The 27638-nt window shown below is 31.4% G+C and overlaps 2 protein-coding genes and 1 long non-coding RNA gene across 7 annotated transcripts; 1 reads left to right on the top strand and 2 right to left on the bottom strand.

The window, feature by feature from the left end:
• Positions 1 to 962: 962 nt before the first annotated feature.
• LOC111423771 (Leucine-rich repeat) lies at positions 963 to 27638 on the bottom strand. 5 transcript variants are annotated; one of them, XM_071201349.1, is made up of 18 exons: positions 27441 to 27638; positions 27209 to 27306; positions 22744 to 22794; positions 22478 to 22687; positions 21256 to 21485; positions 20942 to 21201; positions 16169 to 16434; positions 15923 to 16104; positions 15716 to 15867; positions 14819 to 15654; positions 12349 to 12524; positions 12065 to 12287; positions 8137 to 8157; positions 7602 to 8070; positions 7296 to 7544; positions 7010 to 7240; positions 6652 to 6710; positions 963 to 2110 (listed from the first exon to the last, which is right to left on the bottom strand). In XM_071201349.1, exons 1-18 carry the CDS (start codon positions 27475 to 27477, stop codon positions 2006 to 2008), a joined length of 3855 nt encoding a protein of 1284 aa, XP_071057450.1. In that variant the 5' UTR covers positions 27478 to 27638; the 3' UTR covers positions 963 to 2005. The 5 variants fall into 5 exon arrangements, with proteins under 5 accessions (XP_071057450.1, XP_071057452.1, XP_071057451.1 ...); XM_071201351.1 differs by having other exon boundaries at positions 7136 to 7240; XM_071201350.1 differs by lacking the exon at positions 8137 to 8157.
• Positions 12518 to 14804, top strand: LOC139432637 (uncharacterized). The gene is made up of 2 exons (XR_011642379.1): positions 12518 to 14206; positions 14559 to 14804. It is a non-coding gene; the product is annotated as an uncharacterized lncRNA (long non-coding RNA).
• LOC111423772 (kin17 DNA and RNA binding protein) lies at positions 25248 to 27197 on the bottom strand. Its single transcript, XM_023057119.2, has one exon. It carries the CDS (start codon positions 26485 to 26487, stop codon positions 25330 to 25332), a length of 1158 nt encoding a protein of 385 aa, XP_022912887.1. The 5' UTR covers positions 26488 to 27197; the 3' UTR covers positions 25248 to 25329.

Raw genomic sequence — 27638 nt, 5'->3', positions numbered from 1 at the left:
GACAATTTTGACATTTTTTGAATTTAACAACTCAACTCAATCTAACATTTTTGATATTTCTTATCAATTTTTATACTTACCTTACTATTTTAGACATTTTTGACAGTTTTTGGCACTCTGAACCCAACACAATCATCTTTGATGTTTTCACAAATTGGATATTTCCAAGAATTTTTAAAATTTTGATGTATTCTGTCATTTTTTAACTACACCAGACTCTTTTCAACATTTCTAATATTTTATGAATTTAAAAACTCAACTCAACCTGACATTTTTGACAGTTTCTAACAATTTTTATACTTACCAAACTGTTTTTGAAATTTTTAACACCTTTTAACACTATCAACCCAACACAATAATCTTTAATGTCTTCACCATTTTGATATTTTCACGGATTTGTAAGTTTTTGATGCTTTCTGTCACTTTTTAACTTCACCTAACTCTTTTTGACATTTCTGAAATTTTTTGAATTTATAAACTCAACCCAATCTGACATTTTTGATACTTTTGGCAATTTTTATACTTACCCAACTGTTTTTGACACTTTGAATCTAACACAATAACTTTTGATGTCTTCACAAATTGGATATTTCCAAGAATTTTTAAGCTTTTTATGTTTTTTTCCATTTTTTAATTACATCTGACAGTTTTTGACAATTCTGACATTTTTTGAATTTAAGAACTCAACTCAACCTGCAATTTTTGACAGTTTCGAGCAATTTTTATAGTTACCAAACTGTTTTTGACATTTTTGACAATTCTGACATTTTATTTTTTGATTATATCAATTGTTATAAATTTTTTTTTGATTAACCAATCTAACCTCATTTTGACATGTCAAATTTTCCAAGAGGATTTAGATAATTTAGCTCTATTCTGCCTTTTAGATTCTATTTAAACAATTTTATTACAAAGTACTATTAAATTGATATTGGGTGAAAAATAAATATTATAAAGAAAAATTTGGTTTATAATTTTAATTTTATAAAAAAAATAATACAGACAAAATGGAAGCATTTTACATTATTTTGTAGGTATAAAAAATTATTTTTTTTTAAATAAGGTGTAAACATAAGTTGTTGTAATATCGAGTACTTTCAGGTCAAAACGATCAATTTTCTTTTAACCACCTTAAGAAATATTCAAATATTGAATAATTATATCATATCGAGTTAGTATTAATATTATTATTATATCAAAAGTTTATTTTTTAATTAATTCTTTTTATTTAAATACATCAAAAAAAAATTTAAGAAAGCTTCTACGGTATTTTTAATTTTACGGGAATGACTAATTTATTTATTATTAACTTTTTTATTAAGGGAACGTTGTATTTTAATCGTATCAATCTTCGATTATGTTATATTTCGATTAATTTGAAACAACTAGTTATTTGAAATAAGTTTATCAAATTAATTTTTATCTTGGAAGCAGAATTTAAAAGATTATTAATAGTCAGTCTAATAAAAAACGATAAATTCTTAATTTTTGATAAGAAAACAACATTAAGGTTCTTTTTGAATCAATTAAATAAACTTAATTTATGATTTTAAAGTTAAAAAATGTTTATTTAACTGATTCAATCACATTATTTTAATTAATTTATGCATTTACCACTAATTCCGTAATAATTTGTGTTAATTAATTTCATTATGCATAAAAAAAAGATTACAAAAATCAATTTAAGATATGTTTTGGAACACACACAAATAATAATTAAAATATATAAAAAATTATATAATAAATTATATAATTGTTTTAATTAACACATTTTTTCCTTTAATATTTTTTTTATATAATATAATACATATTATTAAACTTTTTCCATACAAATTACGTCTTATACAAATTTAAATGCTCATAACATTTTTTTACGAGTTTACAATTTAAAAATATATCACACAAATTTTAAAATAATACACAGAAAACATGAAGGAAATTGAAAAATTAATAATAAAATATTTTCGAAACATTTTCTTGTTACATATACTTTAAATAGGAAGTTTTAACGTAAATGTACGTCTTCCCTGCTACAGTTGTTGTGGTTGTTGTCGCGTTTTGAATTCGCCGATGACAATAAATGAGCTGGTCTTTCACCCGTCGTTATCACCTATTAAAAATAATTTTAGTAATTCTTAATGTGTAATGAAAAGTGTTATTTCACTAAAGTAAGATGATTCATGAAGATTGTTTTAGTATGAAATTAAATTATAAATAAGAATTAAATGAAAGAAAAACTTGAAAATATAAAAGAAAAAAGCTAAAGAAGAAAAATACTAATATACGATACATATTAAATTAAAATACAGGTGTCTCAGAGTTGGTTAAATTAAATTTAAATGAAATATTTTATGCAAAAGTTAAGTTTACCAAATATTGCAATTATTTTGGCAGGTACCAATACTTTAAAATAAATGTAATACAATTGAAATCAAATTTGATTCAAAATAATCTTATTTTGATAGAAAAATAGAAAAAAGACTGTTTCGAATTACAAAATGACAATTTTCGATAAATGTCAAAATGTTAGAAATGTCAAAAATAAACAAATTCGACAAAAATTAACTAAATTGTTGGTTAATATGATATTGCGAAATGAAGATGGTATGTGTTAGTTCGTAGAATAGTTTCTAATTGATTGGAAACTGATTTTATAGTCGTTGATGTCAAATAATGAATTCACATGTCTATTATTAGACATCTGTCAATGGAATTTCGAGTTTGAAACCAGACAGACACGGTTTTACAGGTTGTACTAACAAGCCTAGTAAAATACATACAAACCAAAAGATATATGTATAAAGCGTTGATTGGACATTAAAGTGTCATAAATGTTAAAAATTGACATCAAGATTGAAAAAATTGATCAAGAAACTATATAATTGTCGAATTTAATTCAAATATTGTTATATTACAAAAGCAATAGATAGAAAAAGCCAAAAATTTTTAAAATTAAAAGAAATTCAGTAAATGGCAAAATGTCACAAATGTCAAAAATTGACAGTTAGTAAAAGAAAGTATCTACCTAATTGTCAAATTGAACTCAAGATAGTTTTATTATAAAATGAAAATGGTAAATATGTTCGAAGATTTTTGAAATTGTAAAATTTTGATGAATGCCAAAATGTCAAAACTTGATAGATTTGACAAAAAAGAACTATATTATTGACAGATTTAACACTTTGGGTTTTTGCGAATAAAAAATAATAAAAATTTATAAAATATCTCATAAATTTTAATGATGGTAACCGTCAAAATGATAAACATGTAAAATTGACAGCTACAACATTAAGAAAACTATATAAATACAAAAAGAAAATATAAAAGGATTTTATAAATTTGTAAAATTTCGATATCAAAATGTCAAAAATTGACAACTAAAACATCAAGAAACGATATAATTGTCAAATTCAACTCAAGATAGTTTTATTTTAAAAGGAAAATGGCAAATATGTTTGAAGATTTTTGAAATTGTGAAATTTCGATGAATACCAAAATGTCAAAACTTGACAGATTTGACAAAAATTAATTATACTATTGACATATTTAACACATTTATAAAAAATAGTGTTTATTGCGAACAGAAAATAATAAAAACGTACAAATATGTAAAAAACTAATGATGACAAACGTCAAATATCACAAATGTCAAAAATTGACAGCTATAGCATTAAGAAACCATACCAATTATCCAATTTAAATCAAACATTCCTATTTTAAAAGAAAAATAGAAAATTACAAAGATTTTATGAATTTATAAAGTTTCGATAAATGTCACAAATATCAAAAATTGACAAATTAAAGAAAAAATTAATAAATTATGGGCACATTTATAGGGTTGTTGCGAACGAATAATAAAAATTTATAAATATCTCAAAAATTATGGTGATGATAAACGTCAAAATTTAAAAATTACAATGGTTTTAGGAAATTATAAAATTTCTACTATGTCAAAAATTGGCAGCTACAACATTAAGAAACTATACACTGTACGACAAGATTATGGAATAAATTCAATAAAACGCTTAATAGGCATTATTTTGCAAAAACAAGCCTATTTTGGTTGTTCAACACACACTTTTTGAGCCCATATTGACTTCCCGATAGTCATTTGTTTTTAAGTTATGACGTCATAATTTTGCCGCACACTGTATATGTAATTATCAAATCTAATAGACAACCTAAGCCTTGATGTCACGGCGAAGCTTATACCGACTCTAAACATTGTCGTTGATAACGGTAAACTGTCATGAAATTTTTCATTTAGTGTTAAAATAAAATAAACTAAACGTGACATTTTAAATGACATTTTTTGGCGGTTTTTCCTTAGCAACGAAATTGTTTGGAGTCGTTATAAGCTCCGCCCATCTCTGTGACGTCAGATTTAGGCAATCTATTCAAGATAGCTTTAATTTAAAAAAAATGACAAACATTTTAATTTAACATTTTTATACAGGTGTTTCTGGAAGTCGTGGTATAATGTTAATCACCAATACAAGAATAAAAATGATGAAAATACGCAACCATGGGATCAACGCTATACAGGTGTTCACAAAGATTATTTCCTTAAAATTATTTTGCAAAAACAAGCCTATTTTGGTTTTGCAAAACACACTTTTTGAGCTTTTTGATATTTACTTCCCGATAGTCATTTGTTTTTACGTTATGACGTCATAATTTTGTCGCACACTGTATATGTAATTATCGAATCTAATTCAAGATAGCTTTAATTTTTAAAAAAATGACAAAAATTGACAGATTCTCTGTTTGCTTTAATATTTTTATACAGGCTGTTTCTGTAAGTCGTGGCATAAATTTAATCTTTCCGAGACAAACCATATTGAAAATATTTAGTAAAATGTTAAAAAATTTCTTAACTTCTTCATCTCAGCCATTTATGTGTTTAACCATATTAGATGTTATACAGTTTATTGTTGATTTTTTTTCTTGAGAGTTGTGCCATGTGATTTTATGCTGGAATTTATGTTTGAAGAATGTATTAATTTATGTTTATTTTCATATTGTAGAGTGGAGTATTAGTACTTATCCGTTCTCATTGATGTGTTCCACCTAGAACTATACCTAGAATTGTATCATATCCAACTCTGGCATTTAGGTCACCATTATAAGTAATTTTTCATTTGCTTCTTCTCTGCTTTTGGTAATGTCTTGAGCACACACATTTGAGTTTGAGGTTTCCTGTTCCTATGTCTAATGATACTTTGAAGATTCTTTTATTTACACCATATATGTATTGTATAAGATATTCGTATTTTGCAGCTATAGTAGCCCTACTCATGTTACTCTTTCGTTTTTGTCGACTCCATTATACAGGGTGTACAAAAAGTATGGAATAATAGGTCTACAGCCTAAACTTCGACTTATATTAAAAAAAGTTTTAAATAAAAGCTTATACCGACTCCAAACATCTTCGTTGCTAACGAAAAATCCCCATATGCAATTTTTCAATAGCCAAGGCTTAGGTTGTCTATACTGAATAAGTCTGACATCACAGAGGTAGGCGGAGCTTATACTGACTCCAAACAATTACGTTGCTAACCACAGTTGCTAAAATGTTAGCAACGAAAATGTTTGGAGTCAGTATAAGCTCCGCCCATCTCTGTGACGTCAAGGCTTAGGTTGTCTATTGGCAACGAAAATGTGTGGAGTCGGTATAAGCTCCGCCCATCTCTATGACGTCAAGGCTTAGGTTGTCTATTAGTGTTAAAATAAAATAAACTAAGTGACATTTTAGATAAATGATATTTTTATGGCGATTTATCTTAGCAACTGTGGTTAGCAACGAAGATGTTTGGAGTCGGTATAAGCTCCGCCCATCCCTGTGACGTCAAGGCTTAGGTTGTCTATTCCATAATGACGCCATAATTTAGTTGTCACTACGTCAAATCTTTTTAAATAAAAGTTACAATATCTCGAAAACTATGCAGTTTAAAGCATTAAAACCTTATGGCCTTAAGAAAACCTTGTCAAAAGGAATCCAAAAACCTTAAAATATACAGGGTGTTCCATTTAAAAAACACACTCACCATGTCGTAACTCAGACTGCCGTCATCAATATTATTTTATTTCTACGCCAAGATATGCGGAAAATAGTTTCAAGTAACTTTTATTTAAAACTTTTTTTAATATAAGTTGAAGTTTAGGCTGTAGAACCATTATTCCATACTTTTTGTACACCCAGTATATTAGTATGTAGTGGTTTTTGGTATTATATGACATTATGTTTCCTCTACTTCCGTTTCCTTTACTTAGTTTTCCAGTTTTTCGCAAAGTTCGTCGTAGTTCAAGTTCGGTTTAGTGCACTACAAAGCTATCTAAGTTTAAAAATATTCAAACAAACCAAAAAGCTTCTGATAACTACAAACAACATTAAATAAGATTCATGTCCTTTTAGTATACCAAGTAAATAATTTTAAAGGAAGCTGTAATTTTTCAGCAAATTCGATATCTGTATTAAAGTATAACTAGACATTACTTTACAAGCTGTAAAATAGCACAATAAATATTTTATTTTATTTAAAATGTAACCAAATGATCTCACATTACCGATTTAATTCCCGATAGTTGTTTCAATAAACTGAGACACCTGTATATATAGAACACGATTTTAAATAGTAAATTAAAAGATACCTTTCCGCGTTGCAAAATTTTAATATCACCTCGCTCTGGAAAATAACTTTGCAACAAGCCTAAATGAAAAATAAAAAATTAAAATAAATCAAATAAATGAAAATGATTGTATTAATGATTCGATTTAAAGGCAAATAAAGCTGTATTGAGGTACACACAAACCCAAAAAAAATATATTTATAGGAAACGCTATTAATTATTATGTGTATATACAGAGAATGTTCCATGATATAATTTTTAGATTTGTGAATTCACCTTAAAAAAAAAAGCAAAACAAAAACAAAGCTAACATAAATCTCAAACGTAGCTTTTAAGCATTATTTAAAGCGCATGAAATGATTTAAGTTACTTATTGTACCTGTTTTTTTCGCCTTTAAATCAATACGTTTGTCGATAGAAGACTCAGAACTATCGAGAGCATCTCCCGAATCCGGGGTATTCCCCGTGGATGTTATCGGGGAGCTCCCGTCGCTCAGCAAATCACCTGATTTATGCTGTTCCGAACTAACCATAGACCACGGCCGTTGTTTTGTTGAAGGGGTCGGAGTCGATTTCAATTTAAATTGTTTTAAAGATTCCGTTTCGTCATCTATCAAAAAAAGCACAACTTTAACAATAACAATTTAAAAATTTCATTGACTAACTTGATGATTTCAACCCATCTGTTGATAATCCTTTCGTTATTGAACTCGAAGAAGACGAATGATCGACGGGAATATTCATTTCCGTCGCAATACTTCCATCGCTGCTACCTTGAGATAACAAACTATCCCCGGTTAATCTTCTAGTTAATGGTGACGCGTTATCTTGGGAAAATGATTTTTTTGAGGGGGTTGGTGAATATTTTTCGAGGTTATCCGTTGAACGCGATCTGGGAGTTGGTGTTAAAACACCTAAAAAATAATTTAATTAATAATAATTATTATTAAATTATTTTTTAATTTTTTTACCTCTAAATAACGGGGAATTCCTACTTAATTTCGGCGTTTTTCTATCTTCGTTTAAAACCGGTGATGAAAATCCATGATTAGGACTACCATCGGCTTGGAAAGAATTGCTACAATCGTCGGAAGTGGGGGTGCAAGATCCGGGTCGAAAGAACGTATCCAATCCTTCATTTAAATCGTGACCCGTTGCAACGGAATCTATAACATCAGTACTTTTGATAAGCGGCCGCGTGGGAGCTCGCGTTTTAGCACGGCGAGGTCGTCCTTTAACCAAATGTTGAAGTTGATAAGTTGCGTTTGGTAACTCCGTTACGGAATCTTCTTCTTCCGTGCTACGAGGCGTTGCGGGTAAAGTTGGAAGCAAACTGGGGATGTCATCCGCGGAGAGACCTTCTACGCTATCCACGACGGATTTCGGACGTAGTTTTCTTGCGTGAACGTTTTTTCTTTTAATAGATAGATGAGGAGTTGCCTAAAGAATATTTATTTTAGTAATTGTAATAATTTTTGGGAGGTGGTAATATTTTTTTGCACTTACAAGGTTTAAATATTCCAATTTCTGATTGCCGGATGAAAAAAAAAATGAGGTATTTCAATAAATAAAAAAATCATAAAAGAAAGTTGTGTTCATACATGATGATTCAGAATTTAAGTACTGTAATATTAAAAATACAACAAATACTTAAAGTTTGGGTAATAAATGCAGGAAGGTTACTCAAATGAAATTTTATAAGACAATGGAAATACCGACCCTGATGTATGGCAGCAAAGCATGGGTGACAAGGGAAAAGGACCTAATCAAGATAGAGCCCGCGGAAATGAAGCTTCTAAGAGCGACCAAGGGCTGTAACAGATTGGATCATATCAGAAATGAAGATATTAGAGAGAAACTCGAAATGTTTACAGTTAACGATCAAAACAAAGAATACAAAGAGAAATGGATGGACCACAACCAGAGAATGCTGGATGACCAAAATTGGCAGATTGGAAGAGGATCAGTGGGACGCCCAAGAGAGAGGTGGTCTGAAGGATAGGTACAGGTCAACAAGGCCTAAACGGTTAAGTAGACGACAATTAAAAATGATAAAAATTAACCACAATAAGCCAACATTCGGTCATCGAAATATCTCATCTAAACCTTGTCTCATTAACAACTCCTCCACTGATACGATAGATTCAACCAACCAATCAGCTTCCACTTTTTTAAGAATGGCGTTTAGAATAAATGTTTTGTTTATATTTGAAATAAAAATGTCAAAAAATAACTTCTTCTTTCTCTTGCCCTCATTTATACCTTACGCTGTTGGATTTTGGATCCATCTTTTATACATCTTCCTATATCTAACCATAGTTCAAATCTCTTCCCTCTTCATTCAACCATTTTCTCAATCTCCCCCTCCCATTGGACTCTTGGTCTACCACGCTTTCTCTTCCCTTCTAACCTCATGTTGAACATTTTCTTTGGTATTCTATCTTCTTTCATTCGAACTAGATGACCACACCAACTTAGTTGTTTTCCCGCTATTTCCTGTACCAGGGGGTTTAAGCTTAGTTCTTTCCAGATGTTCTTGTTCTGTACCCTATCTCTTCTGGTTTTCCCCAATATCTTGCGTCTTTACTTCATCTCTGCTGCTGTTATTTTAGACGATGTTGAACAAGAACAAAAAAGAAAAGATTGTCCAACATCGTTCAAGTTTCTGATAATTAAATGTGGGTATATAGATGGTTTTATATAATTGTATTACTTTTGCTTTTCTGTTGCGTATTCCCTGTATATCCTTACTTATATGGATATACAGGTGTATCATATACAGGGGTATGAGTAAACAAAATTTGAGGGGTTATAGGTCTCCTCTTTCTGAATAAAAAATTCTTATAACACAATGTCTCATTCTTTGTCCTTTTTAAGATATGATACGATAAAGTTAAGGGTTCACAAGTTTGAGTACTACTGGTTAATGAATTATACTAAGCAGGTTTTGTTTTGCAATTTGTAATTTGTTTCTAGTTTAGTAATTTTGTTGTTTTTAATACAATACGCAAGTATATTTATTAAAACCTAAATATTTGTAAATTTTCACATTGAAGAGTGATAAAACAGAAGAGATAAATTTATTCGTATAAAGTAAACAACCTCTAAAAAAATATCTCAAAAATGACTTTTATGTGTCAAATTAAAGCTGTATACATAAGCAAAGCCTGCTTAGTATAATTCTTTATACAGCAGTACTTAAACTTTCAAACCTTTAACTTTATCGTATCATATCTTAAGAATGGCGAAGAATGGAACATTGTGTTATAAGAATTTTTTATTCACAAAAAGGGACCTATAACCCCTCCAATTTTTTCTATTCATACCTGATACACCCTGTATATTATATAAAATGGATATATATTATCCTTACCACCTCCAACGACTGGAGGCCCCTCTATTCTTACCACAATATCTCTCATTTCTTCTTCTTTTGTGATGTGTAGGATCTTACTTTTGCTCTTGTTTATTACCATTCCCCTTTCTTGTAGGCAGGTATTCCATATTTGGATGTTTCTTCTACTCTGCCTGACATTAGTACAACATCGTCCTAGTATGTAAGGTCTCGAGTGCAGAACGGGGTTAGGTTGCGGAACCCCAGTCTCGTCTGAGTAGTTTGTCTTTTGACTTGCTTTATCATTTTGTCCATGTGTGCTACAAAGAGCACTGGGCTAAAACTGTCATCCTATTTCACTCCCTTTGCCATTTTGAACTCTTGTGACGTTTTTCCATTTAGTCTAACCCTTCCCGTTACGTTATAGTATCTGCTTTTGAGTACTCTTCTTAGTTTTGGACTTGCCCCCAATTCGCTTAATGCTTCCCATATATGTTGTCTTGGTACCTGGTCGAAAGCTGCTTTTAGGTTTAGGAAGGCCAAATATATATCCTTATTCCTCTCCGTTGTTTTTTTCTATTATTGTTCTGAGAGTGTATGTGGCCGGAATGGAGTGGTCCTGTTCTTGTCTGTTTGGCCGGAACACCGTTTGTTCCTCTTCGAGTTTTTCTTCTATCTGGGTTTTCAGTCGTTTTTCTAGAATTTTTGAATAGAATTTGAGCGCAAGCGGCGCCAAACAGATTGGTCTGTAGTGTTCGCAGCTGGTTGTTTCCCCCTTCTTATGTATTGGCACTATTATATATTCTTGTTCCATTCGCGGGGTATTGATTCAGTATTCCATGTCTGCTGTACGATTTTCGGATCTCCTCTTTTTAGTAGTTCTGCTGATATACTGTCGTCCGCTGCTTTCTGCTCTTCCTCCTCTCGACTCTCCTCGCCTTCTACTATATCCTCTTGTTTAAATTTTGTCTCATAGCGGGTTTTCCATGTTTTTAATATATTTGTACTATTGGTTTACCCCCCTTTAACGTCTTGACTACGTTCCAGAATTGTTTCTGATTTCCCCCAAAATTTTCATTTAACTTCCAAATTCTTCCCAAGTTTCCAGCTTTGCTCTCTTTACAGTTTCCTCCGCTTCTTATCTCTTTTGTCTGTACTTATCCTTGTCCAATCCTGCTTCTTCTGTTTTATCTTAACTTTGATCTTGGCATTCCATCACAAATTTAGTTCTCTTTCGATTTTGGCCAGTTTTGACCATTTTAGTTTCGCATACTCGAGTAGCTTGCTACTATCATTTTTCTAAACTTTTTCCATCTTTCGTTGAGACTCCACCATTCTTCTGATTTTATCTCTTATTCTTCCAGCCTTCTTAACCTCTCCTGATGTTCTCTTTCATACTCCTCCTTTTTTTCCTGGTTTGCCAATTCTTCCAGTTTTAGTCTTATATATATATGATTGTTGTTATGGATCTAGAGTAAGTTATATAGTCTATTATGCTCTTCTGTCTTCTTTCTTCCGCTTCGTATGTTATTTTATGAATATTTTTGTCTTTGAACCTTGTGTTTCCTATTAATAGTTGATTGTTTATACAGAAATCAATCATTTCTTCCCCATAGCTGTTTAGCAAGGAGAAGCTTCGTGTTCCCCCATTGTTCTATATCCCTGGTCCTATCTGGGCGTAGTCACTGATTACCAATAACCTCACTAAATTGCATGGAAAGTGGCAGTGAGAGTGAAGAATAACATTGAAGATTACAATCCTATCGACTACATCAATAGAGAGTGAAGAATTGTAAGAAATTTATTTTTCACCTGGAGTTATGCCTCACACAAAACTCATTAGCAAAGGTTAAATCAGAGTTAATTAATGGCATTAGTGACCTAGGACATGGACGCAGATTGAACTGATTTATTGTTATGTTGGGAAATGATCCCCAAGCGGTTTGCACAAAAACCTTAATATTCCTTGTATAGGCATTGCCATAGAAACTACTCAGCTGAACCCACGAAAAGATGGCACTCCTCAAAATTTTTAATTTTAGAAATTTTCCTAAACTTGATTTTAGTATTTTTAATGATTTAAAATTTTTAATTAATTACCAGAGGTGAATGATCCGATTGATGACTACTATCAGTGATTGAAATATCACTTGCGCCGTGCCTAGAACTATCAGAGCTGCTCAATCTGGATCTTCTAATTGGAGAATCCATTTTTAAACCGGTCGAATCGCCAAGTAAAACTTTATAGCTACGCATTAAAGCCTCGTAAACTTCATCTGTTACTTGTTCGGAAATGAAAGCTGCTATGATTAAGTTTAGTTCGCTACAAAAAAAATATATAAATAAATGATTATATTTAATTTTAATAATAATTTTTTGTTTACCCCAATTTATTCATAACATCCGTTCCAGCTTGATGTTTAACGCAATTAACCACAAAATCCAAAGGAATTTGTTTTTTATTTTTACAATCTTTTTTGATATCTTGAATGACATGGTTTTCATTTAAAACGTACGGACACAAGTCTTTGCTTGATTTAATCATTTTATCCGTTGTGGTCTAAAAAACAATTATTTTAATAAACAAATATACTGTGTTGAAATACAAATAATTGTGTTATTTTTAATTTTGTTTATTTGAAATTGTTTAAATTTGTTTTTAAGTTCTCTTATTTCAGGGTTCTTTATACAAAATAATAATTTAGCAAATTCAGGCTCAAAAGGAAAGTTTATATTACAGATTTCTATTTTAAATTCGTTAACTGAGAGAGAGAGAGCGTAACGTCAATAATGACAGATATCAAATTGAACGAAAAAAACTATTATGTTTACGTTAAGACACAATATACTCTGTTTTTTAATTCAGAGGAGTGTTTTCAAATTGAAGCGCCAAAAAGAAGAATTGCTATTGGTCACTTTTAAGCAAAAATTACACTAGGAAAATTCGAGATGTTGCCGACCGCCTAGATACATTCGGATTTAGCCACACGTCTCTCAAGACGGGTAAACCCTGAATGATTCTAGTTGTAGGTTTCATGTTAGTTTTAGTGATAGTGCTAGTGTAAAATTAGAACTAACACTAGATCGAGAACTAGAAACATTCGGGTTTAGCCACAGGTCTCTCAAGACAGCTAAACCCGAATGATTCTAGTTCTTGTGTTAGTTCTAGTGATAATGCTAGTGTAAAACTAGAACTAACACTAGACCTAGAACTAGAAAATATCCTCAGAAACATAGCGAATTTTATGCTAACTAGCGCTACCTACCACTTACTAGCCGTCTTAAGAGAGGTACAGCTAAACGGAATGTTTTTAGTTCTAGGTCTAGTGTTAGTCCAAGGACAATAAATCTAACAGGACTGCTGTCTATTGTTGTAACAATATGCCCGCACACTACATCACACCATTCGCCACGCCCAGTCAGCTGTTATTGTGGTTTATGCGTTTGCTGTGTATTTTTAGAGGTTATTTCGTAGATCTCTTCACATTAACTTCAAAAGTAAATCAAATGTGTATCATATAACCTCTAAAAACACACAGCAAACGCATAGAACTCAATGACAGTTGACTGGGCGTGGCAAATTGTGTGACGTAGAGTGCCAGCAACCAACCTGTAGTGGGCTACGAAACAACAATAGAAGTAGCAGTGCTGTTAGATTCTACTGACCTTGTTGTTAGTCTAATTTTATTTGTTATTCAACTAGATTGTTGTATATTTTCCTTCCTACAGTTTACTTAAAATCGTCTCTGGTTTTAAAACTCCCGCAAAAAAAAAAGCTTTGAAAAATTAAACTGTGTAAACGTGACTTTTCATTTTACTCCTTCAAATTAAAAAATAGAGTATAGTAAAGATTTAAGTCGCTTGATAATAATCGATAGATTCTCAATTAAAATGAAAGTAACAGTGTTATCGCGTAATTTTGATTCATCGAACTCGTAAGTTATTTTGAATTATTGACATGAAAATTAACAGCAAAATTCACACTTATCTGATAAATAACTTTTAGGTTATGTTGTAACTCAATTCGATCGAAGGTCTATATTGGATTGGAAAGTCCCTTTTAGGAATGGAAAATGGACAGGAATCTGGAAAACTTCGGTTTGAATAATTATTCTTCAATTGGTCTTCTTCAGAAAAATTTATTTTCGATGTTTAAATTTAATTCTTCTTTTCTTTTTTAGGTTATATAAAATCTTGATTCGGCGTTAAATTTGTATTGAATTATCGGAGAACCAATTTAAGGTTAGGAAACTACTTTGGATTTTTTTAGGTTAGATTTTTTTTAAACATACTCTTCCCCTTACTAAATTGGACTGACTTGGTTCAACTTTTTGCTCGTCTTATATACCCTTTTCCCCTTCCCCAAAAATTTTCTTCGTTTTATTTTTAACCCTCACTCCTGATTGGTTGATATGTTTCGCGCCATTTCTTCCCTTAAAATAATTTCAAATCTTTCTTAATTTCGAAAACGCCATCTAGCGGATTTCTTTCGAACTACTCAAAATTCCAAATTTTTTTTTTATTCATATCTTCTTTAATTCTTCACCAATCTGGATGAAACTCCGTATTTGATACATATATTTTTCTATTTCAGCTGTCCATTGGAGGTTTCAAGATTCTCCAACCACAAATGAAGTTTGATTTTACAAAATTTAAATCCAATTTTTAAGATCAAAATCGTTCAAAATCTTCCGGAATTTAATAAATTGGAGGTAAATGATACTGATCTTCCCGTTTTGGATGGTTTAGAAAGGATATTAATAGTTTTAAGAAAATTATGAGCAATTAAAAATTAACTGTCAACTGAATTGAGGTTATGTTTCTCTCTCAAATTTAAATTATTACAATACTCACCAATAAATAATCATTAATACTAGTATGAATTTCCATCGCACAATGTTGCAACTTAACCTTAACTGGATGCACCTCATCCTTTTGTTGGGCAACTTCCTGCAATCGATTTAAAAGTTGCTTACAATTCTCCGCATCTTGAATAACACCGGTAGCGTGGTTAATATCGTTGTTAGAGGCGATCGATTCGGATGCCAAATTCTTAATAATATCCTGAGTTTGTAAAACCAAGCGATCGATTGAGTGTTGTTTTGAGCTTAATAAAAATCCTGGTTGCAACGACATATGCTTGTTGCGTTCGTGTTTACTACTAGGCGAAACGTTCCTATTTAATAAATCCTGTATTTTCCGCATCACTATATCCGCTTTTTCGGCTGAAGAGGCTTTCATACACGGAGTTATATCGTTAATCGGAAATGGCATGTATTGTACGGTTCGATTACTCTCTAAAGCGTATGCTAAATCGTTATAACCTTGTAAAGTAATGTTATTTCGATCGTAAATGATTGTTTTTAATTTCGTATTGATTTGTAGCGCTTTCGCTAAAAGCCTCGCCCCGGAATCTCCGATTAAATTTCCACTTATATCGATAGTTTCGAGACATTTATTATCACCGAGGGCGTTTAAGAAATTGTGAAGATCCGATTTTAAACGACAATCAGGCATGAGGAGTGTTTGTAGGAGGCATTCATCGTCTTGGATTATTTGTACGACCGCATCCATAACCGTCACGATGTGTTTCGCTTTCATATTCATCATGTTTCTACCCATACTTAAATGTTTTAATGATTTATTTTTACTAATTGCTATTACAACGGCACCTAATTCTAAATCCATATCTAAAAAAGAAAGATATTAATTAAGAGATTGATTTAATTGAATTAGATAGATAGGGCTTACTATTATCAGAAATATCAAGACTAGATATACACCTGACTCCGTGCACGCACGATTCTAAAACGTGAGCACCATGGCTACCCAACGAATTATTACTAATATCTAATGTGATTTCTTTAGTAAATTCGTTACAAGCAAGACCAAGAAGTAAGTTTCTAAAAATTAATTGATTTTATTACAATTTCTTTTATGATTTGTATCAAAATTTACTTTAAAGCCTCTTGCGGTAATTTAGAATGAGACATATTTAAATATTTCAAATTCATAGTTGCGCTAAAAAATTGTTTAAACGATAACGGAGCCTCTTTACATTTTTTGCTGCTAAACGGATTTCTCGAGATGTTTAAATCAACTAAATTGGTTGTACAACCTTTCACCAAAGCACCAAATAACTAAAAAAAATAAATTAATTAATTAATTAATACAATAAAAAGAAATTAGATATTTAATATTTACAGTTTCTAATAAAATATCAGTTGAAGAGAGATCGAGATGAGTTATGGCATTGGGATGACTCAAAAATGTATGTAAACTGCTAATATCATCTTTAAGATTGTTTCCTTTTAAATTTAAATAAGTAAGAGTCGTATACAAACTGCTACGGTTAATAAACGCTTGAGCCAAATAATTTACACCTTTCGAAGAGAGTCCTGTATGTGACATGTTGAGATGTGTTAATCCCTTATTTAATTTTACGATACAACCCGATAAATAATTAGCACCTAAAAGTAAAAGGATAATTAAAAAGATTTCAAATTACACTAAAACCTCGATATAACGAATTAATATGGGGAAGGGGTGTCTGTTATAAGAATAATTTTTAATTAAAACATCTATCCACACCATTGCGTTCTTTATTAGTTGGTTTTAGTTTATTCTACTAACGCTGAATAACTAAACTAGAACTAACACTAAACCTAGAACAAGAAACATTCGGGTTTAGCCAAACGTCTCTTAAGACGGCTAACCCCAAATGTATCTAGTTCTGGGCTTAGTGTTAGTTCTGCTTTGAGTTCAATAAAAATATGCAACAATCTAGCACAGAATAACAACTAAAACTAGAATTAACACTACGCCTAGAATCTTCTATTTATTTATTACATATTGGGGATGCATACAGGGAAAATACAGGATGTCTCAGCGAGACCGGTCATTAGACGTTTCTGGGGTTCTGGCCAAACAAAAAATTTGACAATGCAGACTTAAGTATTATCAATTACGTTCTCTTCATCTAAAATATTTTCAGATTTCTAGCACTTCCGGTTACACCGGAAGTCGCCACCTACTTTATTTTTTTAAATGGAACACACTGTATATTTTTACATATTTGGATTTGTCTGTTTTTAAGGTTTATAAATAACTTTACTTTTTGCAATTTGAACCAGCAATTCTCGAGTTATTCGAATTTTTCTAGAAAAATTTGCTCCAGCGGACATTTGTTCAAAAAATCATAGAACACTCAATTTTTGAGATATCAATTTAGGATTCAGAACATGCTTAAACAACATGATGGAGTATGTTTTGATGCCGAGAACGGCTGTCTAGATCGTTTGGTCACTTTACTATGATACGTTAACTTTTCGAAATTTGGAAGCACCATAACTTCATTTTTTTAAATGGCACCCCCCATATTTTATTACTTAGTCGTCTTCGGCATCTCATTTTACATCTTTTATATTCCATATGTCCTATGCCTAACATTAATAGTTTGAGAAATAATTAGGGTTTTTTGAAAAATGCTCACATATCATATGGATATTAACCTAGTGTGCCATGGAAAACAAATGTTTAATGACTCATTGATAAACGTCAAAGTCTAATTTAGGTTGTTTAATAGTTGGTGGCGACTTCCGGTATAACCGGAAGTGCAAGAAATCTGAAAATATTTTAGACGAAGAGATCGTAATTGATAATACTTAAGTCTGAATTCTCAAATTTTTATTTTCGCCAGAACCCCAGAAATGTCTAATGACCGGTCTCGCTGAGACACCCTGTATATCCCCAACAAAACATCCTGATAATAACGAAAATTAATAGAAAAATTGTGACATAAACTAAAATAAATACAACAATAAAGCGATCAACAAAACATCCACTATACGTTAGTTAGTACACATTCTCTAAAAGAGCGTAAAGAAACGTCAAAGAGAGATACATGATTGAAGCTCTGGTTACATGAATTAAGAATTCGAACTAATGGTGAGTTTTGATAAAGGTTGGTATTAGATACGTTAAGACGAAATGTGGCGTTGTAACGTGTAAGCCGTTGTGGTACCTTAAAGCTCAACTCAGGCAGAAGATTTGGGGTATCCAGCATGCCATTAACAAACTTGAAAAAGAAGATCAAGTCAGAAACAACTCGACGTTGCTACAGAGACAATTAGTTGATGACTAACGCCTATCGTAATCGCAGTAAGGTATGTGCCAAATAATCCACGCAGGCGGTCAAGATCCTCCAGCAGTCTAAGCAGGCCAGATTAGATCCGATCCTTGTGAATATTTTATTATCCTCGGCATAGAGTAAAAACTTAGAAAATTTAAAACAAGAAGAAATATCGTTTATGTACATTACAAATAGTAAGGGTCCAAGATGACTGCCCTAAGGCACACCGGATGTGATAGGTTTGTAACCAAATACAAAGCTACTAATCCTAACCGCCCGACTTCTGTTAGATACATAAATACAGTGTATTAATTAATTTTTATGTGAATAAAAAACTTTGCTTTTCAGAAGGGTGATTTTCTTTATTTTCGGCTCAACCGGTTTCGACTATTCTTTTTTAGTCATCTTCAGGAACAATAGCCACGTCGGTTCCACTCTTAATTTTCATAATCTGAATTCATCTTTTCTTTTATTTACGTTTTCTTGAATTCTTTGTTATTAAATGATGTTAAATTTGTTTCTAATTTTATGTTTGTAAATATAAAAATAATTTTAAATTATTATTACTAATTTTATGTAATTTTTGTCTTGTTAGTCTTTACAATATTGTAAAGACTAACAAGATTAACGTGACATAGAAAATAAGAAAAAACCACCCTTCTGAAAAGCAAAGTTTTTTATTCTCATAAATATTCTAACAGGATGGGAAGTAATAATATTAATGTATTAATTAATTATCGTACCCGACGTCATCATTGCAAGTATGCAACCAACATCACAGTGCAATACGCATCATACGCAAATCGCGTATTGCAATACCAATACTGTGGTATTGGTTGCATACTTGCAATGACGACGTCACGTACGATAATTAATTAACACTGTACGACATAATCCAGTGAACAAGACCATCTGGAATATGAAATGAGAAAAGTTTCTGTACAAGAATAGTATGATCGATTTTGTCGAAAGCTTTGGAGTAGTCAATTGCGTCAATCTGAGAATCCTCGTTTAAAGCAGAATGAATAAAGATTACATAGGACAACAGATTAGACTCCACCGATCGTTCAGACAGGAAACCATGTTGTTCATTGATTATAGAGTGAGAAATAGAAAGACTAAGATATTCGTGGATAATTTTTTCAAAGACCTTGGAGATAGCTGAAAAGATAGAGATACCGTTTTCCACATACTTGGGAAAACACCTTCAAGTAAGGACTTCAAAAAAATATGAAACAGTGGCGTAGACAGCTCAGTAGCAAACTCTTTTAAGAATACCATCCAGACCAGGGCTAGAAGACTGGTCAAGATGCAACAGAACATTTAGCGGAAAACCACGGCAAAACTCCAGAGCCATGGGCAACCACTGAGCTGTCGATTGTGCTATATATGAAAATATACGAGAAATAATCCGAGAAAGCACAAGACATCGCAGGATACAAGTAATTGAGGTTGGCATGCCGGATGAGGAATCCTTTTTGCCATTAACAAACGACCATTACCTTCTTTGGTTTCCCCAACACATCTGCTTGAATAGAACTTAGTAATACGAATCATCCCTAAATAATACGAATATAGTATCTATTAATAGCAAAGTTAACATGTGCGTAAAAGACCTCAACGATGCATTCCACGTCCATCCCGGCAAAGGCAGATCCCCAATCAATACCGTTTAAATAGTTCTTTATACCCAAGGAATTTGCTTTCTTGTAAAGAAAACTAATTTTTGGGCCATCAGTCAAGTAAGATAACGTGACTGATTTAACAAATACAAAAAACGGGTTGTGTCTGTTAGAATCCACTAGTGGATAATTGTAGGGATGAACAAGGTGAATACAAGATCCAAAAGTTTATTATTATCGTTTAAGACATTATTAAATTGACTAAAGTTACAAAGTGTTAAGAAAGTGAACGACGCGACGCTCGAAGGTTCCCGTCCATGTGATGGATGGTTGATTAAAATCACCCATGATAATAATCATAAGATCCGGATATTTATGGCGCACAGTACATACACTGGATAAGAAGAGATCAAGTGGCATTAGGAAAGAGGTAAACACAGCACAAAAGAAAATGATACTGACCGCAATGCACTTTTAACCACAAGTCTTCAGCACCGCATAGGGACGACGTAAAGGCCCTTCTTAACGGCGACAAGGACTCCTCCACCATCCCGCTTGGTAGACGGTGTTAATTCTCTGTCACGACGATATACAATATATGAAGGGTTGGGAAGTTCCACATCAAAAACCGTAGAGTTGAGAATGGTCTCGGTAAGACAAAGAAAATCCGTCGATAGCGCATAAAAATTAACTGGGGTAGTATTCGTTTTGGAACGTAAGTTTCGGACATTTTGGTAGTAGAAGTTTTGGCCCATGAATAGTGAAGGAAGAAAACGAACGCGATAAAGAGCCCTGTCTTATAATTTATTCAATTCTGACTGGGATTGGACTACCAAAGCCTTCGCGCTGTCATCGTTTCTTACAAAGCGCAAGAAACCAACCAAACGCAACGGTGGCAAGCATGTCAAAACCATGCAAAACACTCTGATGTTGATAGCTTGATACGGCGCTCAAATTCTATGTCTAGTGTTAGTTTTAATTTTAGTTTAATAAAAATATACAATCTAGCGCTGAATAACAATTAAAACTACAACTACTGTCCTTAATTTATATACATCATAGAGACAACTTGGGAAATACCCCTAGTTTATCTATAAACATGGAATAGAGCAATTTGGAGAATAATCCGATTTGGATTCTATCTATGAGAGCTAACATGTATATTTAAATATAGGGTTCCGTTATATCGAGGTTTTAATGTACATAATTGATTTTATAGGTTACCTTTATCTTCAATTGGATTATTTGAAAGATCAATAATACTTAAAGGAATAATAGCGTTTCCTTTAATAGCATTATGCAATTTATTCACAAAACACGACTTCAAACCTAAACTATCTAAATAAATCTCTTCCAAACTAAGCGATTTTTTGATCACTTGAAGCACCTTTTCGATGTTATCGTGAGATAATCGTACATGGTTAGCCCTAAGTTTTGTGAACCATGTATTGTATTCCAATGCGTTTATAATAGGCACTAAATCTCTGTTAAAAAAAAATAATTTGATCAATATTATTAAATCATAATTGAATATTTACTTTTGATCTAAATAATCAAAATCCTTAAGGCATAACTCCCTAGTGTTTAGAGAAAGATAAATATTGTCGACGTCCCAAGCGACTTCCTCTCGATACGGCATGTTGTGGTAATCGCACATGCAAGCATATTGATTTGAAAAACCTCCGCATGGGCCTACTTCCCTTATGTTACTTCCAACGGCTTCGATGTCTCTTAAAACTTGTAATCTCGATGTGGGTATTACATCAATCTAACAAAAAAAATGTTATGTCACTATTGAACATAATTAGACACTACTAAGCACCTATGTAGCTAAAATTATTTTACATCATAATTGCACTGTTGCGTTACATTCAATTAGTGATAAATCAAATTAAATAATTGGGCAAATAATTTGTTGCACATGAACACTGCTTATAAAGAAGCATACTTTCTTAATTAATTAATCCATCGATTGATTAAAAATTACTTAACTTAATATTTTAACTATCGGCGTTGGGGTATGGCTATACAAATTTTGTTTTTGAAGTGTCGCCTTCGGCTCGTGTGGAAATCCCACATACGCGTTAATGAAAAATCATAGTTTCCTCACTTGTACTGTAATATACTATTATTTTTGTTTAATTCGTGCATTTCAAGCGTGTCTTACGAAAGTAGTTTACAAGAATTCAAAGAATTTGATACTATTAATTGTTAATTTATTGTTATGAACAAATTATAAACACAAAATAATCAACATTTAATTGTTTTATCATTTCATATTTAAATGCAAATTTATAATAGTACATTTGTTCAAAATGTGAGGTTAAGTCGATGTGACGTTAAGTTTTTGACATAACATTATCTCGAACAATTTTTTGCTCGCTAAAGCTCGCATAAAAAGTGTCATTTCGCTATCTTGTATTAAAAATAACTATTTTCGTATGATTAAAGCATAAATTAATTTTCGTACAAAAATATGACGTTTCATAAAATTGACATTTAATTTTGACAAATTGTTGTGAAGTTGGTTACAGTTGGTGACATTGAATTTGTGTCACATTGACGTTTAAACTTTATTCAAAAATGTATTTAATAAAAATTTATGGAACTTATTTTTATATTAAATAGTAACATAAATCATAGTAACAAGTTTTTACGCCTTTTTGATAAAAATTAAAATGATTTTAATATGAAGTAAGGCGGATCTGTGCGGTTACGCCACGCAAACCTTTTCAAATGATTAAATTATAAATAATTTACCTTCCGAATAATATACTGTAAAGGAACAGTAGGAAATATGTTTCTTACTGCCGTAGCAAGCGCCGATATCATATTATCCACTTCAGTGCTACAGGAGGAGTCTTCGCCGGCCAAAAATGAGTAGATTTTATCATTAACCGTTATACTGAGTTGATTACCTCGTTTGCTTTCTAACGTTTGTACTTCCAAGTAATGGAAGTGGCAGTCAATCTACAAAAAAATTTTAAATTAAATAACTTATTTTGTTTGATTTAAAGTTTATTTACCCGAGTTGGCACCTTGGCAGTGAGTAGTAAGATTCGACATGGTGAAAAAACCTTGTAAAAAAAGAATAAAACATATTAACCCATTATTACATCAATCAGGCATTTCCAAAATTACATCAATATGACCTAACAATCCTAAGACAGAGATTTCATCATTTATTTTAATTACAATGTCCCAATATCTTTCTTTTATGAAATTAATTCATTTTAGTTTGAAAGTGAAACGTTTTAAAGCAATCCCTTTTTTCCGTGCATGGCGTCACTTTGCATTTTTCGCATCGCCACCTAACTCTCATGTGGCATTGACGACATCTCAAGGGATCGTTTATTTTAGGGTGCTGACCAACGGGATCTTCTATAATGTTTTTTGGTAGAGAACCTAATGGTGTAAACTAAAGGTAACCTAAAATCTATACACTCTTTAACTTAATGGTTCCTGAGTGCTAGATACTGTTGGCAAATGACCAATTACTGCTATGAGAAGACTAAAAACTGCTTGGAAAGAGGAAATATATATTCCAACAAGTTACCTACTGCTTCTAAAATGCTAGATACTGCAGAAAAAAACCACAACTTACTTGGAAAAGACTAGATACTGTTTTCAAAATAATACCTATTGCTTCCAGAACGTTAAACACTGCTGTTAAAGGTTTTCACCTAGTTGGACAGGCGGAATACTGCTTCCAAGACTACTTATTGCTTTCAAAGACTTTAATAATTGTTTGAAAAAGAGATATGCTTTCCAAAAAGCTACCTACTGTTTCCAGAATGTTAGATACTGCTGGAAAAGACTAATAACTGCATGGAAAGAAGAGATATCCTTCCCAAGAAGCTACCTAATGCTACCAGAATGCTAAACACTACTGAAAAAGACTAATAACTACTTCGAAAGAAGAGATATGCTCTCCAAAAAAAGGTACCTGCTGCTTCTAAAATGTTAGATACTGATGGAAAAGATTACAATCTGCTTGGAGAAGACTAGATAGTGCTAACAAACAACTACAAACTGATTGGAAAGATGAGACACTGCTTCCATAAGACTACTTACTGCTTTCAGAGCGCTATATACTACTAGAAAAGATTACGACCTGCTTGGAGAAAACTAAATACTTCTGGGAGAATAAAAAAATAAACAAAATACTGCGGCCCTCTTTAAACGTTACATTCGGATCCACCTAATTCACTGATTTATTTAAGAATTTTGTGTAGAAATTCCACATTGACTTAGGTTAATTAACATTTAAACCAGTAAAAATCCTTTAAAATGAGTCCAAACTCGACATATTTAACTTTAATATTAATGGAGATACAATCACTTCCGGTTTGAAACGTCACATCAACTTGACATAAATGTCATCTTTATTAAAAAACCTTTAAAGTGAGATCAAAGATGATGTTCACTTATTTCAAAGAACAAGAAAGTTAGAATAAAAAACATTAAACCCAAAGTTAGCAACAATGAAGATAGCAATTCAATTTTTAAATATTAATACCAACCTTAATTTTTAATTTTTTTTTTTTATTATATTTTTGTTTTTGTGACAAATATTAAGACATTTTATAAAAATTAAGAATATGTCAAAATAACGTTGACATTTCAAACCGGAAGTTGCTTATATCTCTAGTAATATTGGAATTGAACGTATCATGCTTGGACTCATTTTAAAGGATTTTTCACGACAATTACAAATATGTTAAAATTGATGTTGACATTCTTAACCGGATCTTGACCATAACTTCATTAATATTGGAGATAAATATGTCGTGTATGTATTCATTTTAAAGGATTTTTGATGAAGATTACAAATATGTCAAAATTGAGGTTGACATTTTAAACCTGAAGTTAGTTATCATATAATAGAAGTTTTATAACTGATGATTCTTGAATTTTTCCCAAGTCTCTTAACATTTCTTTTGCTTTTGTTAACAAAGAGCGTTCTTAAATTTTAAGCAGTAAACTTGTAATATTTCGTCCTTAATTTCAGTTTACAACTTTTTAAACTTTAATTTTGTAAATTAACACATCTTGCGCGGGCACTTTAAACATCACAAAAAGCAATCGATAATAATAATCCATCCACAATCCGTGAAAAACGATTTTAGTCGCTTCCCGCTCAAGTTGTAAAATCCGCACAAAACGAATTTAGTCCCTTCCCGCGCAAGATGCTTTAATAACTAATAATCTGATTTCGACTTTGGATTTTTAATTTGACACTTCAGAAAATGTTTGAATACAAACAAATGTTGCTATGTTTATTTGAATTAAAAAAATATATGAGCGCCATCTATCAATAATTTATTAAGTCATTTAATAATATTAAATATTAATAAAAAATGTAAAATAATCTATTCCAACTTTTGTGTAAAACAAATATAAATTAAATACTTCAACAAATGTATTTGTTTCAAATATCAAAAATATGTTTTTTTAATTTTTAGTTATAATTTACAGGAAACTGTAAATTTCCCTGTACAATGGTCAATAATGGGTTAAAACGCAAAAAAGTTATTTATACATTTATTATTAAAAAAAAAATAAAATTTAAACTTAATTTAAATTATTAATCTTAATTATAATTTATAAAATTAATCACAATGTATTTTTGATACATCTTCATATTGAACACCCGAAATTTTTCTTCCTTGTAACAAACCGGACGCAATTTCAACATCAACACAAAAGTTTCTTTCATCAAGTTTTAATAAGGTGGCTTTTTCACCACGATAAGCCCCATTAACAACTCTAACCAATTTACCAATCGCCGGAATAACCGTTTCTAAATGTTCTTGATCCAATTTAACTTTTTTCCCACCTTCTAATAATTTTACAATCGCGACATATTTATCTTGGACTTGAACCACAACACCTTTTTGTTTATAATAATCTTCCCCTAACGATTTCGTAACAATTTTAACAACAATCCCTTCAGTTATCCAATAATCTTTCCGATTCGATTTTTCTTTCTTTTTTTCCTCGTTATCCATGATATCATCCAAAGCGGATCGTTTTCTTCCTTCTGATTTGGTCGATTTAAATGATTTAATCGATTTTGTGTCATCATCTTGAACTTTAATTAATTTTGAGACTGGAATTGGGGCGGGTACTTTAAATTTATTCTCTAATTTAATTTCTAAGGTTAATTTTTCTTCTTCTTCTCTTTTTAGTTCGGTAAAAATGGGTTCATCGTTTTTTATTTTTTCTTGTCCACGTTTTACTTGATTTTCAATGAATTCCATGGTTTTTTCTTCGTCGTCTTTATCCATTTTTAGTTTTTTATGTTTTCTTTTTTCTCTGGCAATCGTCTCGGGGTCTCTATCGATATAGGTTATGTACCACCCTTTTTCTGTGTCCTCCGATATGCATTTCCCGGTTGCTGCGCACCATTTTACGAACCCCGTTAGAGTCACCCATCGCGTGGAGTTCATGTGAATATGATTTTTATCAGTGATATACTCTTGATAAACTTTGTTCGCCAACACCCGTTTCGTTCCAAATTGCCGCCTTAATATGTCTAAATAACCTTTAGCGAAATCATAAGAAAATTCGTCCATATATTTCTTCGGGTTATCCGCAAATAATAAAAGTTGTCTTTGATGGGACTCCGACATCGTATGGCATTTAAACCCATTTTCATCTCTGCATTGTTTCTGACACATTTGGCAATACCAGCGTAGTTTTTGCAAACCTTTCGCTTTCATTTTATTCGCCAAATACTTTGGCGTCCCAACTTCCGCGCGAGGCATTTTTAATTAATTTGTTGAAAGAATCAAAGAGAAAAACTGACACAATTAGTTGACAACTAATTCAATATGGCGCTTACTGTATGAAGTTAGTTACGAATAAAGCGCATGCGCGAAATATTGTTGACAACAAATATTTTCAAAAATTAATTGTCAAATTCTAAATGTCACTTTGAAATTTTAATTTTTTATCATTTTTGGCGATTATATTACGTTTTTTAATGTTCATTTATTAATAACATTGATTTTAGTGTATGATTCATCAATTTAGCAATAATTATTGAGTAACATATACGATAAATGATAACGAAAAGTTATCTTTTTTATTGGTAGGAATGAATAATTCAATACACAGAAAGAAAATCAATTTGATTTAAAGCGAAAATATTACAATTAACCCAATGACATAGTTAAAATTCTGTTTGCTTTTGTAAATAATACAGTGCATACATAACAAGGAAATGAGTCATAACAGAAAGTACAAAATAAACACAGGATATTTATTACAAAAACAAATATTTGTGGAAATTTTTTTACATTTTAAAGCATACAAACTTAACTCTTTCAAGCTCAATTAAAATAAATTGGTTATGTTAAAAGAAGAAGAAACAAATTGATGTGTCATACACATTATTATTTTTTTTAACTGTTATAAGGACTCACAGACAATTGATGACTAACTAGACTCTCTATTTACATAACAATGATAACAAAAATTGCTTACCAAAACTCTATTTTCAGTTTTATCTCCTTTCGTTTCCAATTTAACAACATTTTTAAACAAGATTTTTACTTGTTTTCCCAACAGTACTTTGATGCTGTCTGCAATTTAAAAGAAAGACGTCAATTTAGATTTTCAATGTAACGTTAAAATTAATTACCGAAAGTATTTAAAACAAACTAATCGCCCTAAGAGCTTATAATGTAAACTAAAGCTAGATATACACACTTCTTACCGTTTAAATCTTTCGTTAATTGCGATCGGGTAGACATAATTTGGTCGATAAATAAGTACCGTACAACACACCACGCTCACAGACGACACGAAGACATTCCGTTCTTTATTTCGTTTTAATTAATATAAGAAAAAACGATCCATTTTTATTACTGTCACCGTTGACACTGTCATCATTGCTGCTTCAATTTTCGTTTAT

Source organism: Onthophagus taurus, chromosome 1, assembly GCF_036711975.1.
Source record: "Onthophagus taurus isolate NC chromosome 1, IU_Otau_3.0, whole genome shotgun sequence".
Lineage (NCBI taxonomy): Eukaryota > Metazoa > Arthropoda > Insecta > Coleoptera > Scarabaeidae > Onthophagus > Onthophagus taurus.
This window is presented reverse-complemented; position numbering and strand designations above follow the sequence as displayed.